The 26,630-nt window shown below is 38.2% G+C and overlaps 1 protein-coding gene across 3 annotated transcripts; it reads right to left on the bottom strand.

Annotated features, from left to right (window-relative positions):
- Nucleotides 1–16,897: 16,897 nt before the first annotated feature.
- LOC112167550 (oligoribonuclease) lies at nucleotides 16,898–25,770 on the bottom strand. Of its 3 annotated transcripts, XM_024304576.2 has the most exons (8): nucleotides 25,532–25,768; nucleotides 25,236–25,328; nucleotides 23,976–24,052; nucleotides 21,865–21,946; nucleotides 21,681–21,736; nucleotides 19,933–20,019; nucleotides 17,849–17,939; nucleotides 16,898–17,308 (listed from the first exon to the last, which is right to left on the bottom strand). In XM_024304576.2, exons 1-8 carry the CDS (start codon nucleotides 25,635–25,637, stop codon nucleotides 17,193–17,195), a joined length of 708 nt encoding a protein of 235 aa, XP_024160344.1. In that variant the 5' UTR covers nucleotides 25,638–25,768; the 3' UTR covers nucleotides 16,898–17,192. The 3 variants fall into 3 exon arrangements, with proteins under 3 accessions (XP_024160344.1, XP_024160345.1, XP_024160346.1); XM_024304577.2 differs by lacking the exon at nucleotides 17,849–17,939 and having other exon boundaries at nucleotides 25,532–25,770; XM_024304578.2 differs by lacking the exons at nucleotides 16,898–17,308; nucleotides 17,849–17,939 and adding an exon at nucleotides 18,053–18,342 and having other exon boundaries at nucleotides 25,532–25,770.
- Between the last annotated feature and the right edge of the window lie 860 nt (nucleotides 25,771–26,630).

The raw sequence follows: 26,630 nt of genomic DNA on the forward strand, positions 1-26,630 counted from the left end.
TGTACTCTTTAGGTGGTGGCTTAATGATTCTTACGGGAATTGTTAAGTTGCTTGAATTTCTTACTCTAAACTTAATGCATGTGTCGTGAGTTTAATTACTCTAAGGGGGTGTTAGGCTTGCGGTTCATAGCTCACTTGTCTTTTAATGAAATCTAAATGGGACTAAGGTTGTGTAATTTAAGTTAGCTTCACCAAAGTTTGTTGAATTGCATGATTAGTTAGTTTCTTGGTAGCTTCAACAAAGCACTAAGAGGAAGTTTATCAAAACATGTTATTACATCAAATATGGGTTACATTTTGTGCATGAGTAAGGTTAGATGCGATGCCTAAGTCTCTGTTCTTCTCATTGATTTAGTCCCTACAATTTTATTTGTATATTTTATTTTATGCAACTTAATTTTCTTTATCCAAATAAAATCAACCAAGCCGCTCACTACCACAATTGTTAATACCATCCTCATAATTTTTAGTTTCCAAAGGGCTAAGGTTGTGAACTTGTAAAAATGTAGACTTATATGTGTTTTCTAAGTTTATTTTCATAGGGATCTAGCCAGGGTAGAGTTACTCAATCCATTGGGTACGATACTCTTACTTTTTCCCTTTACTAAAACTTGACCTCCTATACTTGAGAGTAGGGAACATCACACAAATTTACACATATTTTTCATACTCATGATTAGGGATGGCAAAGGGGATTAAATTACCATCAACATACCCGACTTCATTCTCTATCCCCTTACCCGCCCCAATCCCCGTAATAAGATACTGGGGATTCCCCGTCCCCGTCTCCATTGGGGAATACGTTCCCGTACCAGCCCCAATCCCCGTTAACAATAATACTAATTTATTACATAAAAATTTATACAAATAATTATGGATTGTAAAATATGAAGTTAAAATCAAACATCAAAATAAAATAAGTTTCTTATTTCAATCAAGGAAAACTGACATGTTGATAAAGATCTTTTATTAAAAGAATCTTCCTTTTTTTGAACATATTTATTAACATAATATATATATATATATATATTTCAAATAATTCTTATTGGGTGGGTATGGGTATGGGGATCAAAATACCATCCCCGCCCCGTACCCGATTTCATAATTCGAATACTGGGGATCCCCATCCCCGTTACCCGAATTTCTCCCTGTTAGGCTTGAATACCCCATGGTACCCTGCCCGATGGGGATTTTTGCCATCCCTAGTCCCTACTCATGATGCAGCCAACAGAGAAAGAAATGAAGGAAATAAAAACCACAAAGTCATTATGGAAATGAACTTAATGTACGGAATTAACAAGTAACAAAAGGAATAAATAATGAAATAAGGGATAATATAACTGAACAATTAATTGTACTATAATAATGGACATGTTTAAGGATATCTCTATTTGTGTTTGGCCCAAACTCTAGGTTACTTGATCTAGTGGTAATAGGGTTTAATTAGAAGAATCTAGAGATTATCTTTCCTTGTATGATTCTAACTCTATGCATTGTAATCCTCTATATAAAGAGGCCCCTGTTATCAATGAGAATACACAGCGATTATCTCTCAATTTTTGATTCCCTACAACACGTTATCAGCACGAAGCCCTAACCCTGAAACCTAATATTCGTAGCCTTCAAATCCCAGAAACCTCTGCCGCCCTCCTTGAAGCTTCACCTCTAGAAACACATAACCGGCAGGAAACCACCCAAACAGGCCCCCGGAAATACCGAAAGCCTCTCTGCCTGGTTTGAAGCCTCCTCCCTGCCTACTGCTACCATAATCCACCAGTAGCTGCAGCCTGACCCCATATCACCGGAGCCAAAAAATCACCACCGGAACCAGCCTGGAACCACCTGAACCGGCCGCCGGAAGTGACTGCACCACCGAACCTCCCCTTGCATCTCCCTTGCTTCAGTCAACCTTGCTTCGGTCAGCCTCAGCCCAACCCAGAAGTTATCAACCTGGAAGAAACCCTAGGCCCAGAAGCACAAACAGGATCTCGACCCAAAGTCTGAAGCCCAGAGATCCAACAGCCTGAAGCCCACTGACGTCATCTGCCACGTCAGCATCCATGCAGGCATCCAATCAGCCTGCCACGTCAGCAGCTCGGTCAACACCGCTGGTCAACAGTCGGTCAACCTTTTTCCAGCGACTTCATGCCACTTTCAGGCGACTTTTCCGGCGACTTCCTGCTACTTTTCAGGTCACTTTTCCGGCGACATTTTTCCGATCAAGATTTCCTGCAATTTTTCAAGGTAAACTTTTCTAAAAGTTCCCGTTTTTGAAGTTTTTCAATTTCTTCTTCTTTTCTCGGGGACTTCCATCATCCCTTCTCCTACCCCCCTTTCTTCTTCATAGGGGAGACCAATAGCCCAACTGTGGGGGTTAGTGCTCACTCCAAGCTTGGAGCTTGTAGAGTCCTCCAAACTTAGAGTTTGTTGAGAAGAAAACGATCGACCACATACATCGTTGTTTCGATCTAATCCAAAACCCCTCTTGGAATCGGATTTTCTTGGAAGCGACTACGCTCAGAAAATTCCTAATTTCTTGGAAGCGACTACGCCCAGAAATTTAATAGTTTTCGTGGTTGCCTTTTTCGCTCCGAAACTAACCCTAATCTTGTGTTGTTTTTCAGGATGAGTAACCTGAACAAGTTGAACTTCGTTCCACTAGAGACAACTGGCGCAGGATACCATAGGTGGGTCCGAGATGTGCGTCAACATCTTAAGGCTGATGGACTTCTGGAAGCCATCCAAGAGCCTAGTCAGAACGTGCTCTCCATTGAGCAAGCTACTGCTTTTGAAGCAAAACAAGCTAAAGCCATAAGTCTCATGACAAGGCACATGAATGACGCACTCCAAAATGAATACCTCAATGAGGAAGACCCAAGAAAGCTATGGGTAGAACTTGAGCAGCGATTTGGCAACATTCGTGACTCCCTACTTCCTGATTTAGAAGTGTGATGGCATAGCCTCCACTTTTGTGATTTCAAGTCTGTGCTTGATTATAACTCGGAAGCTCTTCGTATCAAGTCTCTGATGGAGTTTTGTGGCCAAGCCATAACTGATACGATGTTGATCGAGAAGACTCTCTCTACCTTCCCCGTCTCTGCACTGATGATTTCAAAGAATTATCGGATTGATGTAAATGCAGGACGTATCACAAGGTTTCATGAGCTCATTGGCCCCATGAACGTAGCTGAAAAGCACGACAATATTCTTGTGAAGAACTATAATGCTAGACCCGTGGGAACTAAGTCTATTCCGGAGTCTAACTATAATCGCGCCCCCAATGGAGGACGCAAGGAGCCAAACCCTAAGAGTAGGGACAATTCTGGACATTTTGGTCCATATGTTCGTCCTAAAGAGGAAGGAAATCACCAAGAGAGGCGTGCACGGAATTGTGGAGGTCAACGTGTGAAGAGAGAGAGAGGCGGAGCCTCCGACCATGGTGGTAACGCCACCAAGAGCATAGGTCGTCCAAATCGCGCCCCAATGGCGCCTCGATCAAGGGAGCCTGACCATAATGATGTTTATTTTCGATGTGGATCAACTAAACATTGGGCCAAAGCATGTACAGCACCCCAGAATGTTGCAAACGCATACAAGATGTATCGTGAAGCAAGGGAAGCAAATTACATGGAACAAGAAGATCAAGATGGCGATCTCGATCTAAGGGTGGAAGACTACAAGGATCATGACCCAGAAACTGGCGATTTTGATTAAGTCTTTTTATTTTCCAGTAGATGTAGGCAATTGCCATATTACTTTTGTAGTAGATGCCAATGATATTAGTCTTTCTTCAAAGTAGGCATACTCAATGTAAGTGTGATGTCTAGGAAGGTTTTGAGATAAGTGGTACTTAAGCGAGCTTTGCTCCACCGACATCTCTCTACTCACCCGGTCACATTTACATTGGATACCGAAAGGAGTTAGACGACTACCATTGTTTTGCATTAACTAGTTTATTGGATTAGATTTTCTTTGATCAAAGAAACAATGATGTACTCCATTGGTTTATGAATAAAATTTCAAGTTCTTTTCATTATGACTCAATTTTGATTCTGAACATATTACTTTGTGACTACGATGGCTAGGCCATCAATATTAATTCAAGGACATGGAATAGCCCAAGTTCCACTTGCCAAATGGTACCTTAATTACTGTCACAGAAACTCTCTACACTCTTAGGGCAAATTGCCCTATGAATAGCCAACAGATTCCATGCGAAAACGCATGTAGAGAACGGAGATGAGTTCCTTTGCAAATACCTCTAACGATTGCGAACAAAGGCGCATCTTAGAGAAGTTTATGTGTCTCTCTAGTGGACTCTATGTCACTATTCGAGCTATTAAATCCAATAAAGTTATGAGAGAAGATCTCTTGGATTTAGACAAATATTGGCTTTGTCACGACAGGATAGGTCATCCTAGTCATGATATAATGATCCATCTACTAAAGACTTCACTCGGACATCCATCCTTTTGAGCAAAACGAAGCAAGAATTTGATGACGCCATAAAAGGCGCCAACCATGAGCATAACGCCATGGTTGTTCCTCCTTGTGGCCATGATGCCATACATGATAATTTCCATGGCTCCAACGCCATGATGGGAGATGTAGTCACACATTTTGCTTCCAATAGCGCTACAAACGCTCAGGCCCAACCAAAATCCTCATTGGTCACTTCGAAGGCCTCTCGCTCATTTTGCAAAGCCAGTTCCTTCGGGAAATTAGGACTGAGACCGTCCTACGCAAAGGATATGAAAATACTCATTCTGTTCTTACATCAAATCCATGGGGATTCTATGGACTGATTCAACCAACTTGCGGACGTTTAAATATCTCATGATGTTGGTTGACACGCAAACACGCTGGTCACGTGTCGTGCCAATGTCCACTTGTAATGCTGCTTATGCTACACTCCTAGCACATATCATATGACAACAGGCTCACTCCCCAAATTATCATATTCAGTCAATTGGATTTGATTATGCTGGAGATTTTACATCGAAGACTTTCGATGGTTATTGCATTGGGACTGATGTTGGACATCATATTCCCATGTACACACCCAATTGGTCTCGCGGAAATGACTACGATGATAGTCTGGACATTGGTAATGCGCACTACTCTCCTTATATCCGCTTGAGGTGATGCAATATCGCATGCAGCTATGCTAATTTGTCTACAACCTACCGCCACTCAATGTACCCCTGCGTTACAGCTAGTGACTGGGTACAAGTATTTTGTACTTACGCACATTTGAGTGAGCCATTTATTTGCCCATTGCGCCGCCACAGCGCACTATGATAGGTCCTTACAGACGAATGGGCAACTCAGTTGGATTTGAGACTCCAACAATAGTCCGCCACTTAATGCCCTTGCAAGGCGATCTCCTTACCGCTAGATTTGCAGATGTCACTTTGATGAAACAGTCTTCCCGTCGTTCGAGGGAGATAAGAACACAGATGTTCAACAGGAACGACATGAATTGTCGTGGTCTGTCCCCACTATGTCTCATCTTGATCCCTATTAAAGTGACGAGATCACACAAATATGCTGCAAACATGCCTGCAAGGAAGGACGTCCCTACGAGAGGACGTAGCGCCACCCTACACAGAGGTAGGCATGGTGCCAATGCCAAAGAGAGTGGCAGTCTAGTGTTATATACCATGGCCCCAGCTAGGATGTGTGGGAGGCCCGTGAGTTCGAAGGATACTTTGGCACATTCTAATGCTTTGATCATCAACACTCAAAATCCGTCTCATGAGTCTCTTCTGGGTTATGGTTATCGTTGGGGGACGCCTCAACGTCAGAATCTATTCCTGAGAATATAGAGCTCTATGAAACTTACACTAGTGTACATGAGACGTTGGATAGAAACTCCATCACAATTGATGATGTAGTTGCGCATTTTGTTGCGCATGAGTTTGTTGAGTCTGATGACATCGAACCACGGTCTATTGATGAATGAATGCCAACGTAGAGAGATTTGGCCTAAATGGATAGATATAATCCAGGTTAAGATGGATTCTCTAACGAAAAGGAAGGTTCTCTGAGCCAGTAATGCCAACACCTCTTGACATAAAACCTATTGACTAATGGGTCTTCGTTAGAAAGCGTGATGAGAAAAAGAGATGGCAATCTCGCCTTATGGCGCAAGGCTTCTCACAAAACGCCCTGGAATCGACTACGATGAGACATATTCTCTCGTAATGGATGTCATTGCACTCCACTACCTTGTCAGTTTGGTAGTTTCCGAATAACTGAACATGCAACTGACAAATGTGGTCACTATATTGATAGGAGCATTTTAATGCGACGTTTTACTTGTTTTTCCCTACATTTTCTGCGTTATTTCCTTAATAAAACCCTGTTTAGGAAAGTTTCCATTCTTTGATTGGGAAAGTTCCTATTTGTAGAAAGTTTCTATTTTTGTAGTTTTCATTTCTCATTTTTGGCAAGTTTCCATTTTTCAGTTTAGGAAAGTTTCTATTTTTCATTTTTAGTAAGTTTCTATTTTCATTTTTTAGAAAGTTTCTATTTTAAGTATAGTTTCTATTTTCAGGACCTCCGAGCTAGAAAGTGGAAATGAACGCACAAATGGAAAGAGGAGCTTGCGAACATCAAGACGAACGAACTTGAGAGAAATTGGCCCACACATTTGAGCAGAAATGAAGAAAGAAGCTTTCCTGGTCCAACCAGGAAACCCTGCGAAAAGGAGGAAAGGCCCACCAATGAAGTTTCCAACGCAACCATGAAAAAGAAATGGAAAAATAATGTGTTTTGCGTTGGAAAATGAGAAGGCTTGAAGATGAAGCAACGAGGCCCAAGAACTCTTTGGATTTTCGGCAAATTGGATAAAGGCCCATCAAAGCCTGTGACATTAGGGTTTGTGACGCAAACCCTAACCCTTTAAGTTGTTGTTGCCGTGAATTTTCAAGAGATAAACAAGGAGGTGGCGTCCAAGAAAATCAGAAATTAAAAGGAGATTTTCTAGGGTTATTTTTATGGAAATAAATCAAGAGATAAAACCCTAGAGACTCCTAGCCGTCCAAGCCAAGAGGAAAACAAGGGGAGGCCGTGCAAAATAAAAGAGAAACCCTAGAGAATTCGGCCAAGGGATAATGAAGAGAGAAACTAGGGTTTTGCCGTGTGGAAAATCAGAAATTCAAGAGATATTTCGTGGAGATTTCTTAGGGAGCTTTTAAAGGAAAAGAATATGTGTTGAACACAAAAAGCTCTCAAAGGAGTCTAGGTTCGTCCCCCTTTATTCTCTAAATATATTGTTGCCGAAATTGGTGAAGGAAATCAGAAAATATCTCTTTATATTTCGGCAAGATTATTTAGGGAATTTATATTGGAATTTTGTGATTGGTTGCACCACCTCATAGGGCTTATGTGGCAAGCAAGCATTGGAGGAAATTATGTGGAGTTATATCATTGTGCCGTGAGTTTCATTAGGGTTACACGGCTTGGAGAACAAAGGAAGCCGTGCTCCTATATATTCATCTCTTCTCTCAACGTCAAGGGTTCCCAAGTTCCACACTTTTACGTTCTACACTTTGAGAAAATAATTCAGAAATCTCTTTAGACTAGCCGTGCTCCTCTCCATCCTCTAGGGCAACCACGAAGTGCAAGCAAGGCCAAGGAAGAAGAAGACAAGCCGTGCATACCATCCACCCTCCACCTTGAAGATTGCTTTCGAAATTCAAGAGACCACATCATCACTTCATTCATCTCATCTTCATCACGGTGTAATCCGATTCTCCTTGTACCTTTGCTTTGTATTTTCGTTGGTTTTGCCTTAGTTGACACATATGTATGAACAAGTATTGTTTTCTGAAATTTTATGATGAATTGTTAATTTTCAGATTCATATATTGCGATTTATGGTTGCTTTTGTGTGAGTGTTTGATTAAATTTGCATGATAGAAATCTTTTGTATGATTATCGTGAATGGTTCGAAACATTTAGGGTTTTTATGTCAATGTTGCTACGAATTTGAGAACATGAATCAACTTTTTGGTTTTGTGTTCTTGAATCGACAAGTAGTAAAGGTTTTGTGCAAAAACCGAATTTAATCAAAGAAGATTGCAATTAGGTGGACTTTTTCACACTAAGTTGCACATTTGAGTTGATAGCCTTTCTAGGTGTTTATTGCGTTAAACATGACATGATTGACTAGCTTTCTAGGGCTTGATTGCATGTTTGATAGAATTAATCTAGGTGCTTTCACTTAGGTTAATTAGCATTGAAAGTAAAATATGGGAAATTGTTTGCTTTTGAACGTTTCACATGATCAACTCCTCTTGCATGACTATGATGAACAATGATGAACTTGAATTAATTTTAATCATGAGTTTCGACTTTGATCTTTGTTCTTGCATCCCATTTATATTTTTATGTTTTTGCATTTTAATTATTTTCTTAACTTAGTTTAATTTTCGAAAACCAAAAATCAAAAATCCCCCTTTTTCGTAAATATGTATATATTTTGTTATATTTTCGTAAATATTATACTTTGTTTTAATTTTAATTGTTTAATTGTTTGACAATGACAGGTGTACCCTCAATCCCCGGAATAGAACGATCCCTATTTACTTTATACTACTAATGACATTTCAGGGTTAAATTGGTCGCTCAACAAAAGCGACATCATATATATCTCTACGGGGATCTAGATACGGAATATACATGAAGGTTCATGGTGAACTTCATTTACCCAAGTCAAGAGGCTCTAGACCACGGAGCGTGTTTACAATAAGATTGAAACGCTCACTAAAGTGACTACTTGATTGGGAAGGGATATGCCCACGCGTTTCTATAACAAGTTTCGGATTCTATCGCGGTTCATGTTGGACATGATCTTCATTAGAAGCCCTTAAAGAGTTAAGGGGAACCGCTGAACACTTGAAATCCAAGTTTGAGATGGAGGATTTTGGGAGAACACGATTATGTCTCGGTTTAGAACTTGAGCATCGTGTCGATAGATGCTTAGGCATTTTGACAAGGTCAAGCCATCAAGCACCCCCATGATCGTCCATAGTCTTGATCCTGAAAAGGATCCTCTTCTTCGAAAGGACGATGACGAAGATGTGATGCGGCTAAAATAGCCTCACAATTAAACCCTGCAAAATGTAGTTGTCAGTATAGGATAAGCAGGGATCGTTCAGTCCAGGGATTGTAGGGTACACCTACACAAAAAGGTCAATTAACAAATAAAAGAATAAAATGGGGGGTTTGATAGGAGCATTTTTATGCGACGTTTTAATAATTATTTCCTCATATTTTACTTAGTTATTTCCTTAAATAAATAAATTTTAATTTAGTTTTTATTTTCTAGGTACAAGGGAGAAAATGGAGAAGAAATGAGCTGAAATGAACAAATTGAGTTTTCCTGTTCCAACTAGGAATCCCAGTCAACGCAGGAATCCTAATGAGGCTAGGAAACCTGAAGGCATTAGGAGACCACATGGCTTGAAGATGACGTGGGAGATATTATGGGAGATTAAATATGATTTTTGCAAGGAGATTACGTTGAGAAAATCTTGGGAGAGTTTCATGGGATTACGTCCAGATTCGTTCCTTAATTCCCTCAAGATATGTTGGCTGAAATTAGAGAATAAAATCTACAATTTTAATGTGAAAATCAAGAAAAAATCAAGGGGAGGATGTTAAGGATAAAGCCATGGAAAGATTTAAGGGAGAAAAGGTCCAAAATGCATCCGGATACATTGTCTAGGTTCATGCCTAGATATTTGGCAACAATATATTAGGGATTGATTTTGGAGCTTTTTGATTGGTTGGATGACATAACAGAGCTGACGTGGCGCTACGTGATTGATCGAAGCTGTGTGGTGCAACCAGAAAATTCTTTGAAAATTAAATTCATGAAGCCTTGCCTTGCCCTATATATAGCCTCCTCACACCAACACAAGACAACACACCTCTTCATTCAGAAAATTCTCTCCATAATGTCAAGCTTTCTCTCCATCCTCTAGTTTCAAGTCTCTGCGTCTTCAAGCAAAGAGAAGAAGAGAAGAAGAAGCCATGAAGCCTCCTAGCCGCCATCATCCACCTTGTGTTGTGAAGCTTTGGAGCCTTGCTTTCAAGATCCAAGACTAACATCTCAAGCTTTCCACCATTCATCCTTCATGGTGTAATTCTATCTTATTCCTTGTAACCTTTTTGGTTTTCTTTGTTTTGATTTCGTATGAACTTGATTTCTAGTTGACATAACGTTAAGGGCAAAGTTTAAAGCCTATTTATATGTTTTGAAATAAAGTTGTGATTTCTATATGTTGCTTATGTGAGATTGCTTTATTGATTTTGGATTATAGAAAACTTTTATATGTATGTGTTCTTTGGTGGCCAACTTAGGATATATGCATGTAATTGGAGCTAGATTTAAGTAGTAAAGGCTTTGGACAAAGGTCGAAATCAATTAAGGAGGATTGCAAATAGGTGAACTTATTCATAACTAGGTTGTGCACTTTGGTTGACATCCTTTCTTTGTTCTTCATGCATTGAATGTGTTCTTGAGTAGCTAGCTTTCTAGACTATGATTGCATGTTCAATAGGATTGATTTAGGTGCTTTCACTTAGATTAATTATTCAAGGAAAGTAAAAAATGAGAAATCGTTTGCTTTCTAACGTTTCACATGGTCAACTTCTTTCTCATGACATAGAAAATCAACTATAGGAATTGTGATTGGATTTCATTCATATGATTGTGGATTTGATCTTTGTTCCTTGCGTTCCACCCTTGTATATGTGTTTTTGTATTTTCTTTATTTTATTTATTTTAAGTTTTGAAATCCTAAGTTTAAAATCCCCCTTTTTGTTATTTGTATATATTTTTGTAAATATTATTCTTTGCATTTATTTTGATTCTTTATTTGTTTTACAATTACTAGTGTACCCTCAATCCCCGGAATAGAACGATTCGTATTTATCATATACTAACGATGACATTTTCAGGGTTAAATTATGCGCTTGCTTTTAAGTGTATTAGGGTTTTCAAATTTGGTTCCTATTCTACTTAAAATAAAAAACGAAACAAATAAAACTATATACAATGATCGACTTCCCTAACCTAGACCAATACCACTCGGAAATTACTAAGTGTAAAAACAGAAAATTCATTTCAACATGCTACAAAAATGTGCCCATCTTTAATGCCTAGATAAGAGCTCAAATGAAAAGCCTCAGCGGATCAATCCACTTATCTGATTCATTCTAATGTAGGCTTGGTTCAGAAGAGTCCTTACCAAGCCTAATACTACTAATTTTCGAAAACACTCAGCGTAATTCTCTTAACTAGTAGTATTATCTAACCCTCGAATCAACTCACACGTATAAATTAACCATTACACATAGAATTTAACACGTAATTTCCAGAATCGTTTAACCATTGAACATAGTTTTTACCACTTTTTAGAACTAATTGCTACTTGTTTAACTCAGCGCCTTAACAAATAACAATTACTCTTGTCAAATTAAGAAAACACACAAGAACTCTCACCGTTATTCTAGCATGCAAACTTATGAACCTAACTCTGAAAATTACCTAAACACGTAAAAGGGCACAAGATTGTAACATGCGTCATAAAAGAATTCTCAAAATTAACTCAATAATAAACTGAAAATCTGTTTCTAAAAATTTAGGTTTCAATAATATTCCGAAAATTTCATGTCTCCAATTACACAACTCGCAAATCCAAACACACAAAACCAAAATAAAAATTGTAAATAGAGTCATAGTTACACTTTGAAGCTTTCCTCAGCGGCTTAGCAACAAGGCGATGAACTCGTCTCTGCTATATGGTGGTGGAGCGTCCTTGACTCAGCGCCTAAGAGCTTTATAGATTGATGGATGGATGGTTGTCACGGTCTTGTAGGAGATGGAGGTTTGAGGAGTGAATTGGGTAGTCTTGGAATGGTTTTTGGCCAGGAAGTGATGTTGGCTGGGAAGTGATGAAAATTCTGTTCTAGACGTAGCCTATTTAAAGGGGAGCATTGGTTGGATTTTGTCGATCATACCCTTCATCATTGGACGGATGGGATTGCATCATAATTCCTTTAATTTTCCAACTGAAACATCTCCTTTATGGCCTTAACTCCTCTCATAATGTGGCAATTCCTTTAATTTCCAAGCTGAAACGTCTCTCTCTTATTTATTTTCCAGTTGAAACATCTTTCTATTTTATTCCTCAACTAAAAACGTCTTTCTCCTTTATTCCCTAACTGAAAACATTTTTCTCCTTTATTTCCCTTCTTCATTGCTTGGTCAAATATCTTAATGCTTTATTTTATGACTCCATCATTGCTGTTTCCAAGAGTTCCACCAGGCAAGGTTTCCTACAACAAGCAGGAGAATATCAGAATTTTCTAGAGAAAATAAAGGGAATTAAAATGTAAAGACCACAAAAACAGTCGACGGTGAGGAATCCTGATCCAGCTAGGATTTTTTATGAGTTTTAGTTTTTCCGCCTATTTCACTCCAAACACTCTACAAGACTCTGAAAACAACTAAATGACTCAAAACACTAAACTAAGGGAGAAACAAGGCTAAAATGGGGCACATATTCAATAACATCGTCACACTTTTTGCTCCTATCAACTACCCCACACTTAGCTTTTGTTAGTCCCTTAGCAAAACAAAAATACAAAACAAAATAAAGACTCAACAAAAAAAACAAGTAAATGACTCTACTTCCCCTAACTGTTGTCTCAGAGACTCCAAACTCATGGGTTTCACGTTAAACAATTAATCAAAATCGCATAGATAATTCCATGGTTAATAAACATGTGACACCCATATGACTAAGTAAGATGTGGAGAACTTAAGTTATATAGTGAATGATAGCACGTTTCAAACAAGTCCAATCCAAACTCACAAGGCATACTCTCGATTCTTCTCTCAGAAATGGCTATGCTTAAAAGCTTCACACTCAAGTATATGCAAGAGAATAAATTGTAAGGCAACAAACAGCTTGCATATTTCATCAATAAACGCATTTTGTGAAGAATTTTTAAAGACCTCATGACATGACTAAGTGCACAAATGGATCTAACCCATAAGCTCGACTGCATAACTGACTCCACTAACCAAAGGCTGCCCATCTCAAGGATCAAGTAAGCACTTAAAACAGGTTGTAATGGGGCTAAGCTAGGGTTTTCGAAATGAAGATTAAGGATACAAAAATCCTAAGGACCTAGCAAAGCATATATGGACCACCTTATATCACCATTTTTGTGGGCCAATTATCATTGTTTTGGGCCTAACCTTCACTCTAACCAATATGGAAATGGACAAATGCCTCCTTTTCAACTTTGAGCGTTCTACAAATTTGAAAGTCCAAAACCACACTTCAACAATTTCCCAAGAGTTTTCTTTTCAATTTGTCTTCTCTTTTGCCGTTTTTCTTTCTTTTTTTTTTCTTTTTTTTTCATTTTCTTTCATTCATTTTTCACGGCAATCTTCTTTCTTTTTCTTGGTTTTTTCCCCACCCCACACTTGTCTTTCATCGTCACCCCTACATACTATGTCTTGCTCTACTAAGTCCCTAAGACAAGGGTAGAGATATCATATACTAAGCTCATGGTAGGGTAGTGAGGGTAATGAAACAAAGGTTTTCAACGTAGGCTCAAAGGGGTTCATTCTAAGGAGTCCCACGACTGGCACAATTGGGGACACATGCTTGTTTGGCTATGGTGGTTACCCTAATGCCTTCTATCCTATCCAGGATCAGGGCATATTATGGCATACAAGTTTTGACAGTCACAACAGTCGAGTTCTAGTACTCTCTAGTCCATTAAAATCTATGGCACATGATCATTGGATTTTCAAAGAATGATGAGGTTTTGCAAATACAGCCTTGAAATTTTGGACTTCAAAATTTCATACCAATAGGTCCTTGCCATCTAAAACCTCTGTTAAGTCGTGGTGAAATGTCTATTATGCCCTCAGTTCTTTTTTTAATTAATTATTATTATTATTTTTTTTTTTGGAAAATGAATTTTTTTATTTTTTCCCTTTCTTTCTTTCTGTTTGTTTCTTCATCATTCCTGGTAGGGGGTGGAGGAGAAGAGATAAAAAGAAAGAAAAAAAAAGAGAAAAAAGAATAAATAATAAAAAAAAAAAGGAATAAATTTATTTTAAAAAAAAAAGAACTGAGGGCATAATAGACATTTCGCTGCGACTTAACTAAGGTTTTAGACAGCAAGGACCTATTGGTCCGAAATTTTGAAGTTGAAGGACTAAACGTGTGAAATTAGAAAGCCAAGGACTGAAGTGTTTTATGGTCAAAAGCTTAAGGACTAAACAGTATTTAGTCATTAATTTTATTTATATTAAATTTTTTGTGTCTACAAATGCCCACATTTCAAGGTGCGCCGTAAACATATCGTCGTCACGTGTTGGAGGTGTGACTTGAAGTTCAGACTTTGACTTCATTACTTTTCCAATTTTTTGCTAGTGCTTTGCTTCACCAAAGCCAACTTCTAAAACTTCAAATATGTAGAGATTTCCAAAATCTTCATTTAAATTTGTAGTGATTCGTCCCCCAAAATCTTGATTTATTTCGTAAATAAATCAGGAACTTTTGTAGTCTACAAATTTTCATTGAGTTTTAGGATGTAGAGCTCTGGTAGTCAATTAATTTATAATTGTTATGCGGGAAAATGGTCCGTACGGTACCTCGCCTTTGGCTCCTTATAACTTTTGGTACCTGACAAAAAAAATATATCAATACGGTACCTGAAGTTCTCTGCCCGACCGAAGATTGATACATATGGTCGTTACCTCCGTTACAGAACTTGCCAACTGGCAAATTTACAAGGTACTTTCGTCCATTCACATATCAATAAATTTTTTTTTTCTCTAAGCATTTTTCCTCTCTCTCTCTCTCTCTCTCTCAGCACTGAAATTCAAGCCCCAAATCCAAACCCAATCGAACCCTAAACGATCTTCCCGATGAAATTCTGATCCAAATCCTCTCTTTGATTCCGACCTTAGAGGCCATCCACAACTCCCTCGTCTCCCGCCAATGGCGATCCCTCTGGTCCCGTCTCCTCTTCCTCGACTTCTCCTACCACCTCTTCTCGGTCAACGACGCCGAACCCCTCCCCGTCACGAGCCACGGCTTCGCCGAGTTCGTCAATCGCGCTCTCATTCTCCCCCCCAATTCTCCGATCAAAACCTTCCGCCTCTCTTTCATCTTCTACCAGTACTACACCTCCCACGTCGACTCTTGGGTGTGCTCCGCCGTCACGCGCTTCTGGGTGCGTGAGCCTGACCTCGACTTCTTCATCGACAAAGAGTACCATCTCTGGAGCGAGGAAGATCGAGCCCCGCGTGACAAGTATGATTTCCCTTTCTCTATGCTGAGAAACGGCTGTGTTGAGAGGCTCACGCGCGTCGATCTAGCGTGAGCTCGGTGAGGTCCATGTTTCTTGAGGATGTGGATTTGACAGACCAGATGTGGGAGCGTTTGATTTTGGGCTACACCCATAGAGCTAGCTTTAGTCAATGGAGAGAGACTTAGAGCCTAGAAGAAGAAGAAGAAGAATCGGCTCAACCTCAAGCAGCCACTCACGCTTGGCCGATCTATCGGCTCCATGGCATTCCCCTGTATTTCTGCATCAGAGAATGATGCTATGGAAAGTTCTTTAGTGTTAGGGATGTCAGAGATTTGTGGGCAGAATTTTGGATTCAGTAATATTTGTTTCTCGGAGTCATGCTCTATGTGGGGTGATGATGTTCAAAAGCTTTCAGACCTGCATTGGGTCCATGATTATTTTCTTTTGAGGATGGAGAAGAGACGAAATGAGGAAGTAGATTTGGTGGTGTTCTGCCACAAAGGATCTGATTCTAAAAAGGAACTAGAAAACCCACATTCAGAGAGTAAAATTTTCTCTGAGATGGTTAGTTTTGTGGATCAGTCTGGGGCAAAATATGCAGTTCTATATGTCTTAGACCCATTAAATCAATCCAATATCCTTCTCATTGAGAGTTTCTCACTGAAAGTGCCTCAGGAAATGCATCAGACACCATTTCTTCTTTTGCATTCACCGTCAAAAAAAAAAAAATTTCTTTTGATTTTTTTTTATTATATGAAGAACAATTAAGAAAAAAAAATAATAATAAAGGGTAAATTGGTCATTTTAAGTTGAAAATTGCCAGCTGGCAAGTTCCGTAACGGAGGTAACGGCCATATATACCAATCTTCGGTCGAGCAAAGAACTTCAGGTACCGTATTGATATTTTTTTTTTGTCCGGTACCAAAAGTTATAAGGAGCCAAAGACGAGGTACCGTACGGACCATTTTCCCTTGTTATGCACATCTCCATTGAATTTAAATCCAAGAGTGAAGAATAATGAGCACTCTAACTCCTTATTCTTTTTCACCCATGGATCTATATCCAATGACAGTTGAGCACACTTAGAACATAACTAACTGACCACCTGAGTGGGATTGTAGGGTATGAATCATACTCTAGTAGTCAATTAATTTGTACTCGGTGGTGCACAAGTCATATTGAATTTAAATCCAATGGTGGAAAATAATAAGCATTTCAACTGTCTTATTTTTGTCACCCTTGGATCTAAATTCATCAACAATTGAGCACAACTGAGTACGAAATCAACTGACCACCTGAGTGGGATTCATAGGATATGAGTTATGTTCTGGTAGCCAATTTATTTGTACTCAATTGTGCACAACTCGCATTGGATTTAAATCCAAGAATGGAGAATAATGAACATTCCAACGACTTTGTTCTTTTTCACCCTTGTATTTAAATAAACCAAAGCACATAAAACAGTCATTGTTTGAATCATATACGTTTAGTTTCTACCGCACGTAATGCTTTATAATAAGATTGTAGGATCAAACCTTTGTAGTTGTTCAAAGTCTCAAATTAGAGAACTTCTGAGATATCAAAATCAATTTAATTACATAATGTGCAGAAGTTAGATAACATGAAACACTAGAAAATCCATGTTTTTGGTATACTCCAAGTTGGAGTGCAAAATCAGACCTGATTGTTCAGTACAAAATTTTAACAAGTTGAACATTAAATAAATTAGATTGTGATTTACAAAGCCTGTATCAACTCTACAGAAGCTGTCATGTAGTAGTATTTTCAAATCAAACCTCAATAAGCAATCCAAATGCTTTGAAGCTTTCAGTGTATCAGTTTCTAATTGCTTTGAATATATTCTGTTTGTAGTATTTCAGTTCCTTGATGCTTTCCCTGATGTCATCCAGGGCTCTGTGTTTATTTTCTTTAGAAGGCGCTTTCTTTTTATCTGCAAAGCAATAGCAAACATTACTATTGTACAATATGATACTCGTATAAAGTATTGAATTTACATATGTAATTGTACAAACACTAATGTGAAATAAACAGAGCAGGACGAAAAAGACCAAATACACTTTCTGGGAAACCACAGAACCAGCTAAAGTGACATCAATATAAGGAGAGTAGATGGCGGAGAAGGAAGGTAAATTATAGCAAAGACCAACTTTAAGCAGACCACATATTCTTGTACAACATTTAAACCACATAGTGTGGCAACTGATGAGGCATTTAAATACTGCTCCAACATCATCTGATCAGGCATTACTCTTGTATTATAGACCGAGTCAATGGAAGTGGTCATTGTTCAGCATGCAACCTTTTCTGACTCTTGTCTAGTTGGAAGTTGCAAGCATATATAATACAGGAATAACTAATAAAAACCATTAAGGAACTGATGTACATTAAAACAATTTAAAGAATTTTACATGCCTCTCGAGTGGTGTAGAAAAAGCAGAGATATTTTACTGTCAGTTTTAGAAGTTTTTACCCCTAGGATACCAGCGAACGCATAGAGCTGTAACACTGCTAACATCAACTACTACATGGGAGAACAGGCTGGCCAAATCTGGCATGTATTTCTGCCAGGAAAGAAAGCCAGTTAACAAATGTGGTGCTGATTAAATTTAACAATTGTAACAAAATGAGTACCAAAAAAAAAAAAAAAAAGGGAGGCAAAGGAATAGCCCAGGCATGAATAGCTCAAGCATATACGTAGAAAGTACAAATACAATGTACGAGGAGTTTTTTTTTTACAAAGAACAATGTACGAGGAGTTGAATTAATACAAAACCCCAAAAAGAATTTAACAAAAAAGTGTCTTTAACATGCTTTCAAAGCTAACACAAAAAGACAATAAAATCCCAGCCCAAATTTAATGCCACTTCCTCCTTGTCCTCAAGTAACCTTTCGGTCCATTTCAACCCAATATAGCAAGAAAAATCCCCCAAAGAGACCCTAAAACCTCTTACGAAATGTAGCCCTCTGTAAACAAACAACAGCTCAGTTACAACAGAAACCAATCCAGACAGCTCCAACAGTCCATGATATGGAGACACTATATATGTAAAACAAGGTTGTATTCTAACACTTTCTCTTGAATTTCTAGGAAACTCCAGGTTCGAAACGAAATTTATCACCAAGTAACTGAAGTTTCCGCAATCGAACAGATGAGTACCCAAACTTAAAATGAACCGTACATTGAGGTACCTCTGTTAAACTCCGTCAAAAAAGGCATGAATAATGACCACATGTCAATACATAGCATTTTAGAAATAATTTCTCCGGTCAAAAACCGAAAAGAGGGTTCATAGGCATATCCCAGAATAGTCTCATCAACCATCCAAGTGCAGCTGCATTCAACCTTAAATTTACCATATCTTGTTCTGGGGAAAGATTTGACTTGGGATAATGCGGACAAGAAACTCTAAGGTTTAAAATATTGGTCATACAAATATATCCGCCACTCAAACTTAAAAAACATGAGTAGAACTAAGTCTCAAGATCCATAAATTTGATTTGACTAGCAGTGGCAAAGATGTTATTTATATAGCTCTTTTGACCTCCCCACTACTCCTTGAATGAAACAGTAATCACAGTTAACCGGTTAAAGTTTTATGATTTGCTGGTTTGTTGGGTATCTACAATTTTTTTTTTTTTTAATTAATCAGGCCTTTTTGCTTTGATTTGTACGAATTAAGAATGAAAAGAATGGATCTGGGCGATATTTTAAGGAACTCCTTCCTTTTCAATCTCATCAAATTTCTGCAGAATCTCATAAATATCTGTAACTCTGGCTATGTGAGTCTGATATATCAGAAGTATCCCCTGGGATCAGCAGATACCAGGATAAGTGGGGGAGGAACAGGGGAAGTTTGGTGCTTTCAGTGGTGAGGAGCAGAGCGATTTGAATTTGTGAAGTGGAGTTCCTTTTATTGCTGTTTGATTTCTTTTTGCGAAAACACTGGTTCAGATTACTAAGGATATGTAGGGATTTCGATCTCAGATGGATTGTACTATTGATTTTATGTGATTACCATATACGTTGGATAATAATATTAAGTTTTCATATCTTTCTGACTGATGGATGACAGTAATATAGTTTTTTACTATTTTATTACTTTATTAATGTAATTCTATGCACAAAACAGTTAATCCTCAACTTGCCATAGACTATGAGGCACACGGAATCAAAAGAGCCTTTTCTATTTAACTCCCCAAACCCTCAACCAAACTCTCCTTCCAGAACTTCTTAAAATTGCATCTCAAACTATAGTATGGGGCTATCGCCAGTGACAAAAGACAAATTTTAGATCTTTAGCAATACAGGATAAGGGGCACTAATAGGTGTGCAAGTAATTTCTACAAATGATGGCATTTGATTGTTTCCAGTCAATTAGTTCAGATGTTGACTAATTGACATACTGGAAGTTTAGATGGAAAAATGTTAAAAGGAAAGACATTATTGTTTCAAAGTCAAAAGCAAACCAAATCTAGAGCTTATTCAACCTCACACCTCTAGTCTTTCATAATCAAAATACTGAAAGTGAAATCAGGAGAAGTCAGCTGCCTTACCTTTAAAAATGCAAAGTCCACATAAACTGAGTTTCCTGCTAAAAGAGGTGTATATGTTCCAATGTTTCTCTTTACAAATTCTATGATCTGCAGGATTCCAGCATATACTGATTATACAAAAAATACAAAGAAAGAAGCATGCAACTAGAATATCAATATAAATGCATGTGTTCAAGTCTGAAATGCAGCTAATGAGCATGGTTGAGTATATGTGTGTGTGTGTGTGTGTGTGTTCTCAGAATTCATCAGAAATAACACAACGAAGTTGCCTCTTTACCAAAAAGAAACTAGAGAAAACCACAATGGGTACCAAAATTTTGTTCTCCACAGGCAAAGTCCAAAGGTTACAGCTTTTTTGTTATTTAGTCTTTAAGGAATTTGAAAGTAGACTTCTTTAAAAGTAATTCCTATAAAAATAAAAATGAAAATAAAAGAGCTTTTACTTCAATCCTATGAGGAGGCTTCCCCCATTAGGGAAGTGAGGAATGGAGGCTACTCATGATTCAGGAACAGGGATGGGGGTGGGGAATGGAGTCCGACCAATCCTATTGTCACCCTTTGTGGAACATAATATCAGATATAGCCATATAGGTCCATCTTCTGCTTTTAAAATTCAGTAGTTAGAGTAAAAGTGAAAAAAATTATAATGGAGGCTATAGTTAGTTCAAAGTCCTAATTTCGAACTGCGGAGCCCATTTGATGCAAACACTTTAATTTAAAGTTCATTTCTAATTCATATTCTACTTCTCGGCATATATATACAAATTAATGAGTTTAACACAGAGAGACAGAGACAGAGAAATGAAAGCTTTAAAGTTTAATCAGGTGCTCTTTCGGTATATATATATATATATATATATATATATATATATATATATATATATATAGAACTTTGCTCAGGTGCGGATATCCGCACCGAAGCAAAAAGGTACGGATTTGCCATTTTTTCCCACTTTCCGATCATATTTTCACATCTTAACCGTTCAATTTTTAGTTCCTAATGTATAGATCATCTCTACAAAATTTCAGCCAGACCGTTAAGGTATCCAAAACTGCAATTTACACGAACGGACCGAATCTGTCGAACCGGAACCGTTCGTATTTATAATGGTAAATTGCAGTTTTGGATGACTTAACGATCACCAAATTGGCTGAAATTTTGCAGAGATGATCTATACATTAGGACCTAAAAACTGAACGGCTAAGATGTGAAAATATGATCTGAAAGTGGAGAAAAACTGGAAATCCGCACCGAAGGAAAAAGTGCCGACGTCCGCACCCAAGAAGGGCTATATATATATATACACAAATTAAGAATTAATGGGTTTAACACAGAGAGAGAGAGAGAGAGAGAGAGAGCTGAAAGCTTTGAAGTTTCATCAGGTGCTCTTTCGGTATATACACATGAACATATATACAAATTAAGAATTAATGAGTTTTAGAGAGAGAGAGAGAGAGAGAGAGAGAGTGGACAGCAAGGTTCCAACATTATGTAATTAATTAGGGAAAAAAAAAGTTACATGTCAGGTCCAATCTTAACCAGTGGTAGTGTATTAATGCATTTATGCCCTTGATCTGGCCCCATAAATATTTGTATCATTTTACTGTCATATGTGTAGTGACATTTCGTATCACTTCTCGTGTCCACACAACAAGGTAGCTATTGGTTATGAGGTCTTGGTATACACAATTAGTGGTAATTAAAGAATTTACAAGAAGGCGCGAGGCTGATTGGAGTTTTTGCATACCTGCTTTTCAGCTTCTCCTTCACTAATTGTACTTTGAAGCACTTTAGTCGTCAACCCTAGTTTAATAAAAATAATCAATCTGTTACCCATAGAATTTTATACAACATGCTGTAAGGGTTGTACATTGACATTGATAGAAACATGTATTGAAACTATGGACGATTACTTTTAGTACTCTACTTACCACTATCTTTATGATGAGTTTGACACCATTCTCCCATCCTATCCAAACACTCCTTACTTTGATGAATAACCAGATCAGGGCCCTGAAAGGGAGATTATTAAAAAAATGAAAATAATAATAATAAAGGAAACAAACGAAAAAAGTAGGGCAAATAGGAAATTACTTGCAAAGGCTAGATATGAATAATTAACATTGAAATTTAGCAAAGATGGTGAAACCACAAATTAATAGAAATATATATTAGGAAAAGGACAACTCATAATATTCCAAAAAAGCAAAAAAATGTATTCACCTGTACAGGTTTCATCACCACTTCCATCTTATTTTGTTCTAATCATCCTCAAGATCCCAGAACTTGAGAAAGCTGAACCTTAAGGAGCCCTGCCCCCTGATGAAAAACGCAAAAGACCGCTAATGTTTATCCACGGCCTCATAAAAAAGATTCTATGGCCTAGCCCTAATTTGGCCTAGCTTTCCTAGATGATGTTAAGCCTACTTGAGACCTTGCTGTATTGGGCTTAAGCAGTCAATTAAAACAATTTCACCACCTTACTAAAATTATTGCTCCTATGCTTTTATTTATTAGTGTGTTCAAATACTTATGTTGGCTCCAACCAAGAAAATGATTCATTTTATATTTCAAAGGCAGATTTCACAATTGAAGAAAAGCTGAAAGCTGTTGCTAATCTCCAGGTTTGTGTGAAGCAACATCACCCTAGGTTTGATGCATAAGGTCCTAGAATCCTACTAGTGATAGGCTAGTAGTTCTTTCCTGTTCTAAATTTTTCTCAATCTTGTTCTAATCATTTACAAGCTACAAATAAAAAATAAAAATAAAATAAAATAAAATAAAAAAAACCTGGTGCTTTTCTTACACCAGTGAGGGAATGACTGAGAACCAGTTAGACGCTATGCTGTTTCTAATTATGAAGCAACTTGATGCGACAAACACTCAAATAGCTGTCATGGAACCTCGAAGGGTTCAACTCCTAACAGAACCAGCCGTCAAGGAGATATTTTGAAAATAGTACTAGCAAGAAGGAAGATAAAGAACCAGCAGTTGAAGTACCACAATGACAAAGGCTGGAAATGGTTAAAGATTTTTTCAAGGTGATAGGGAGTCACATGATCCAACTGGAGATATTACAAAGAAAATAAGAGTAAATGTTCCTTATTTTGAGGAAGACGATAATGGTTTGGAGAAACATGTAGTGAACACTTCTTGAATGTCTATTGTAAGACACATTTTGGCAACTGAAGTTGAGGAGAAAATCGCACGTCTTTGACTTGTTGGTGAAACCGAGCTCAAAAGCTTATATTGATGGTGGTAACTGCAACAATAGTGTTGTCTCCACATACAACATGCTATAGTGAAACCCGTACACATCCTTGCCAAAAAGAGATCCATAGAGAGTCGAGACTTTTGATTAACCGAAAGATGATATTTGGCAGAAGGGTTTATCCAAGGCATTGCAAAAGGGATTCTTGGGCCCAAGCACTAATTTTTCTTTGCTAGATGATATTGTTATTGTATTTGTTGTTGGGTCATCACAACTGGTTGTGGGACATTCGTACGTTAGGATGAGCATAAAGTACTTCACCCAAGATATGGATGACACAGATTTTCTATGTTTCACCATCATCTAACCTTCCAACTGAAAAGCCAGGAACTGTCACCTAACGTCTCTCAACAACTCTAAGGATCAGAATAGGAAGGAACAACGATCAAGCTTAAAGCTTAAAAAATTTCCCCTTCTGCTGGCTGCTTGCCATACTACGACGAGTGTTTCGCCTGATGAAAGGAGCATAACTTTACTATCCCTTATAACTTAAGGAGCAATACCTTTCACCCAAAAGTCTAGTTCCTACGTGTCCATGGCTCGATTACTACCCATTCTGTGGGCATGACAATTGCAATGATCAACAAAGATCCAATATATGGTTGACAAAGTGAAACTATAAAAACCCAATTTGAAACTAGAGGAACCAAAGTATAATTAATATTTCCAAAATTAGATAGACACAAACAAAGCATATAGACAAAATAACCCTAAAATAAATATGAGATACTGTAAAGCACAAAATGCAAATTAATTCAAATTAAGAAATACCTCTATGGATTTGGTTAGTCGGCCATCGGTAACTATGCAAGCAATCTCCAGTATCCGATCAACTTCAACATTCAAACCTATACGCCATATAAGTGAAAGAGAATTGATCTTCATTTCATCAAATACTAAGGCATAACTATAGAAATTACTAATTGGACCAGAAACAGATAACACAAGGAAAAGTCAATTCAAACATACATGTGGTCGCTAGCATCTGAAATATTATACGTCCCTAATCCTTCCAAAAACGATTTTCAATATAAAAAATTACGCACATATTGCACCTAAACGATTTTCCCTCGCTAGAATTTGAGATCAGGTGTTGTAGTTTCTCACTTTAGTTTGAAAATATTTTTATTAGTGTGATTTCAAAGCACACAAACTATCCTGCATGCATGTTGATATTCTATCACTCCTGTACCATTGCATCCAACTAGAACATGATCATCTACAGCTCCTTGCTGCAAGCCCCCGCAATATTCCATGTAACTTGCATTATGTATGGATATGAGAGGGACTAGCAGGACGTAGAGTGCAGCTTAGTCTGGAGATCTAGGTGAAGAAGTCTAGGTTGAGTGAGTAGCCCTCTTTTATATGTTCACTCATTGCATTTTAGTGGATTCTAATCGGGACAAGAAGGCCTTTTGTCTTTGAGAACAGATAATTCAGTTCACAATCCAATATCAAATTGGCAAGTTCTACCATACTTGTGCAGATTTCATAATCATGCCTGATGTCAATACTTGATCATTCAAGTTATGACTGCTGACTGCTGGCTCTTGAGTTTTGATGAGTTGCTAGTTTATTAGGTTCTTTCTAATCTGCAAACATTTATGTTGTAGCCTATTAAAGCATTCCTTGTAGGTTTGACGAAATTAGAGAACTCCATAATAACCAAGTCAAAAACAGACAGCACTCTTGATACCTAATCTACAAGCATTCCCCCGATGTGTCCCAGGGGAGTAAGAATACCCTATCTTTAAATCTTGATATGCCTAAAATATATCGAAACCAAAACAAAACTCCCCAGTAGAGGAACATGATAACAACGGAAAAGACTTGAATCCAGTGAAAAGATATGAGACAGAAAAGGATTTCAAGTACTGATTTGTATTCTCATGATCCTTTAGGGCTACTGTCTCTCTTCCTTTGTATACTGGTTAGTGCTTATTGAGAGAGCAGATTAAAATATACCAAATAGTGATTGATTGTTGCATAGTTAGACATTTTCAGATCATGAGCATACTACATTAACATTACCAGTCATTTCCAAGTCAATCCATACAAGGGGCATCTTGTACTCATGATCTGCCATTTCGACGTTATCAGAGTTGTTGGCTTTGTCCCTCTTGCCTGAAGATATATATATACTTTACAATTGTTAGATATATCATATACATAACCACCCCCAATATCATGAAACGCAATTAGAAAGAAGAGCAATTCTTTGGGTTTCCAAAAATTAGACTTAAACAAGCACAAGAGTCAAGAGCTACAATTGCAAGGGCCATTAGCATAATTTTTTGATTGCGATTTAGGAATAAGGGAACCTGAACCTGAAGTGTCCTCTGTGGCCTTGGAAGTGGAAGGCGCCCCTCGTATTTCATCGTCGTCTTCAACGTCGACGTTGAGCGCAGAGAACGCATTTGCGAGATGCTCCATCAGTGAATGGTTTGCTTGGGGTTTCCGGTCTACTCCTCAAACCTTACAAAATCAGACCAAGGATAGTCTACTCGTTTCAAACCGGAGTCCTCAAGTCTCTAGAACCCTTTATGCGTGGGCTGCTGAACTTTCGGTTCTAGCAAGTTCACTCGTCCGGATCACTCATTATTTACTACTTTTTAATGTTTATTTTCACCCACTGTATTAAGAGAACCCACCCTATTAGCTAAAATTAGTGTGAATTTACGTAAATATCCTTAGACTATAGGTTAATTTAAAATACATTTTAATATATGAGAGGTATTATGGTAAATAGCAAAATATAAATATAAATATAAATTCAAAAAAAAAAAAAAAGGAAATTCATTACTTTCTACAGATATAACTTTCCACATTTTACTAGGGGTGGGCGTGGGTCGGGCTGGCTCTGTTTTGGGCCCAACCCGAGTTCGACCCGCATTGATCGGTTGGGCTAAAATTTGGACCGACAACTGTTTTATAATGGATTGGGCCGACATATTAGGGTTACCTGAATTTTCAGTTCGGCCTGGTGCGGTTTCATTGTTTGTTGGCGACAGTGGTGTTGTGCAGAAATGTAGATCGAAGGCGGGTTGAAGGTCGGCGTTGTGCAGATCGAAGGTCGAAGGCTGAAGGTTGGGCTCCACATTGTGCAAATCGAAGGCTTTGCGCAGAAGTGCAGATCGAAGTCGAAGGTTGGGCTCGACGTTGTGCAGATCGAAGGTCGAAGGTCGAAGGCTGAAGGTTGAGCTCGATGTTGTGCAGATCGAAGGCTCTGCGCAAATGTGCAGATCGAAGTCGAAGGTTGAGCTCGACGTTGTGCAGGTCAGCGGCGTTGGTCTCGTTGGTCGGCAAATGTGAGAGGGTCGTTTGACTCTAGACCCGAGAGAGATGAGAACCAGAGAGAGAGAGAGAGAGAGAGATTAGGGTTTTCTTGAGAAGAATCAGGTACAACAGATTTTATGTGCAACTTGA

This window comes from Rosa chinensis, chromosome 5 (genome assembly GCF_002994745.2).
Source record: "Rosa chinensis cultivar Old Blush chromosome 5, RchiOBHm-V2, whole genome shotgun sequence".
NCBI classification, from domain to species: Eukaryota; Viridiplantae; Streptophyta; class Magnoliopsida; order Rosales; family Rosaceae; genus Rosa; species Rosa chinensis.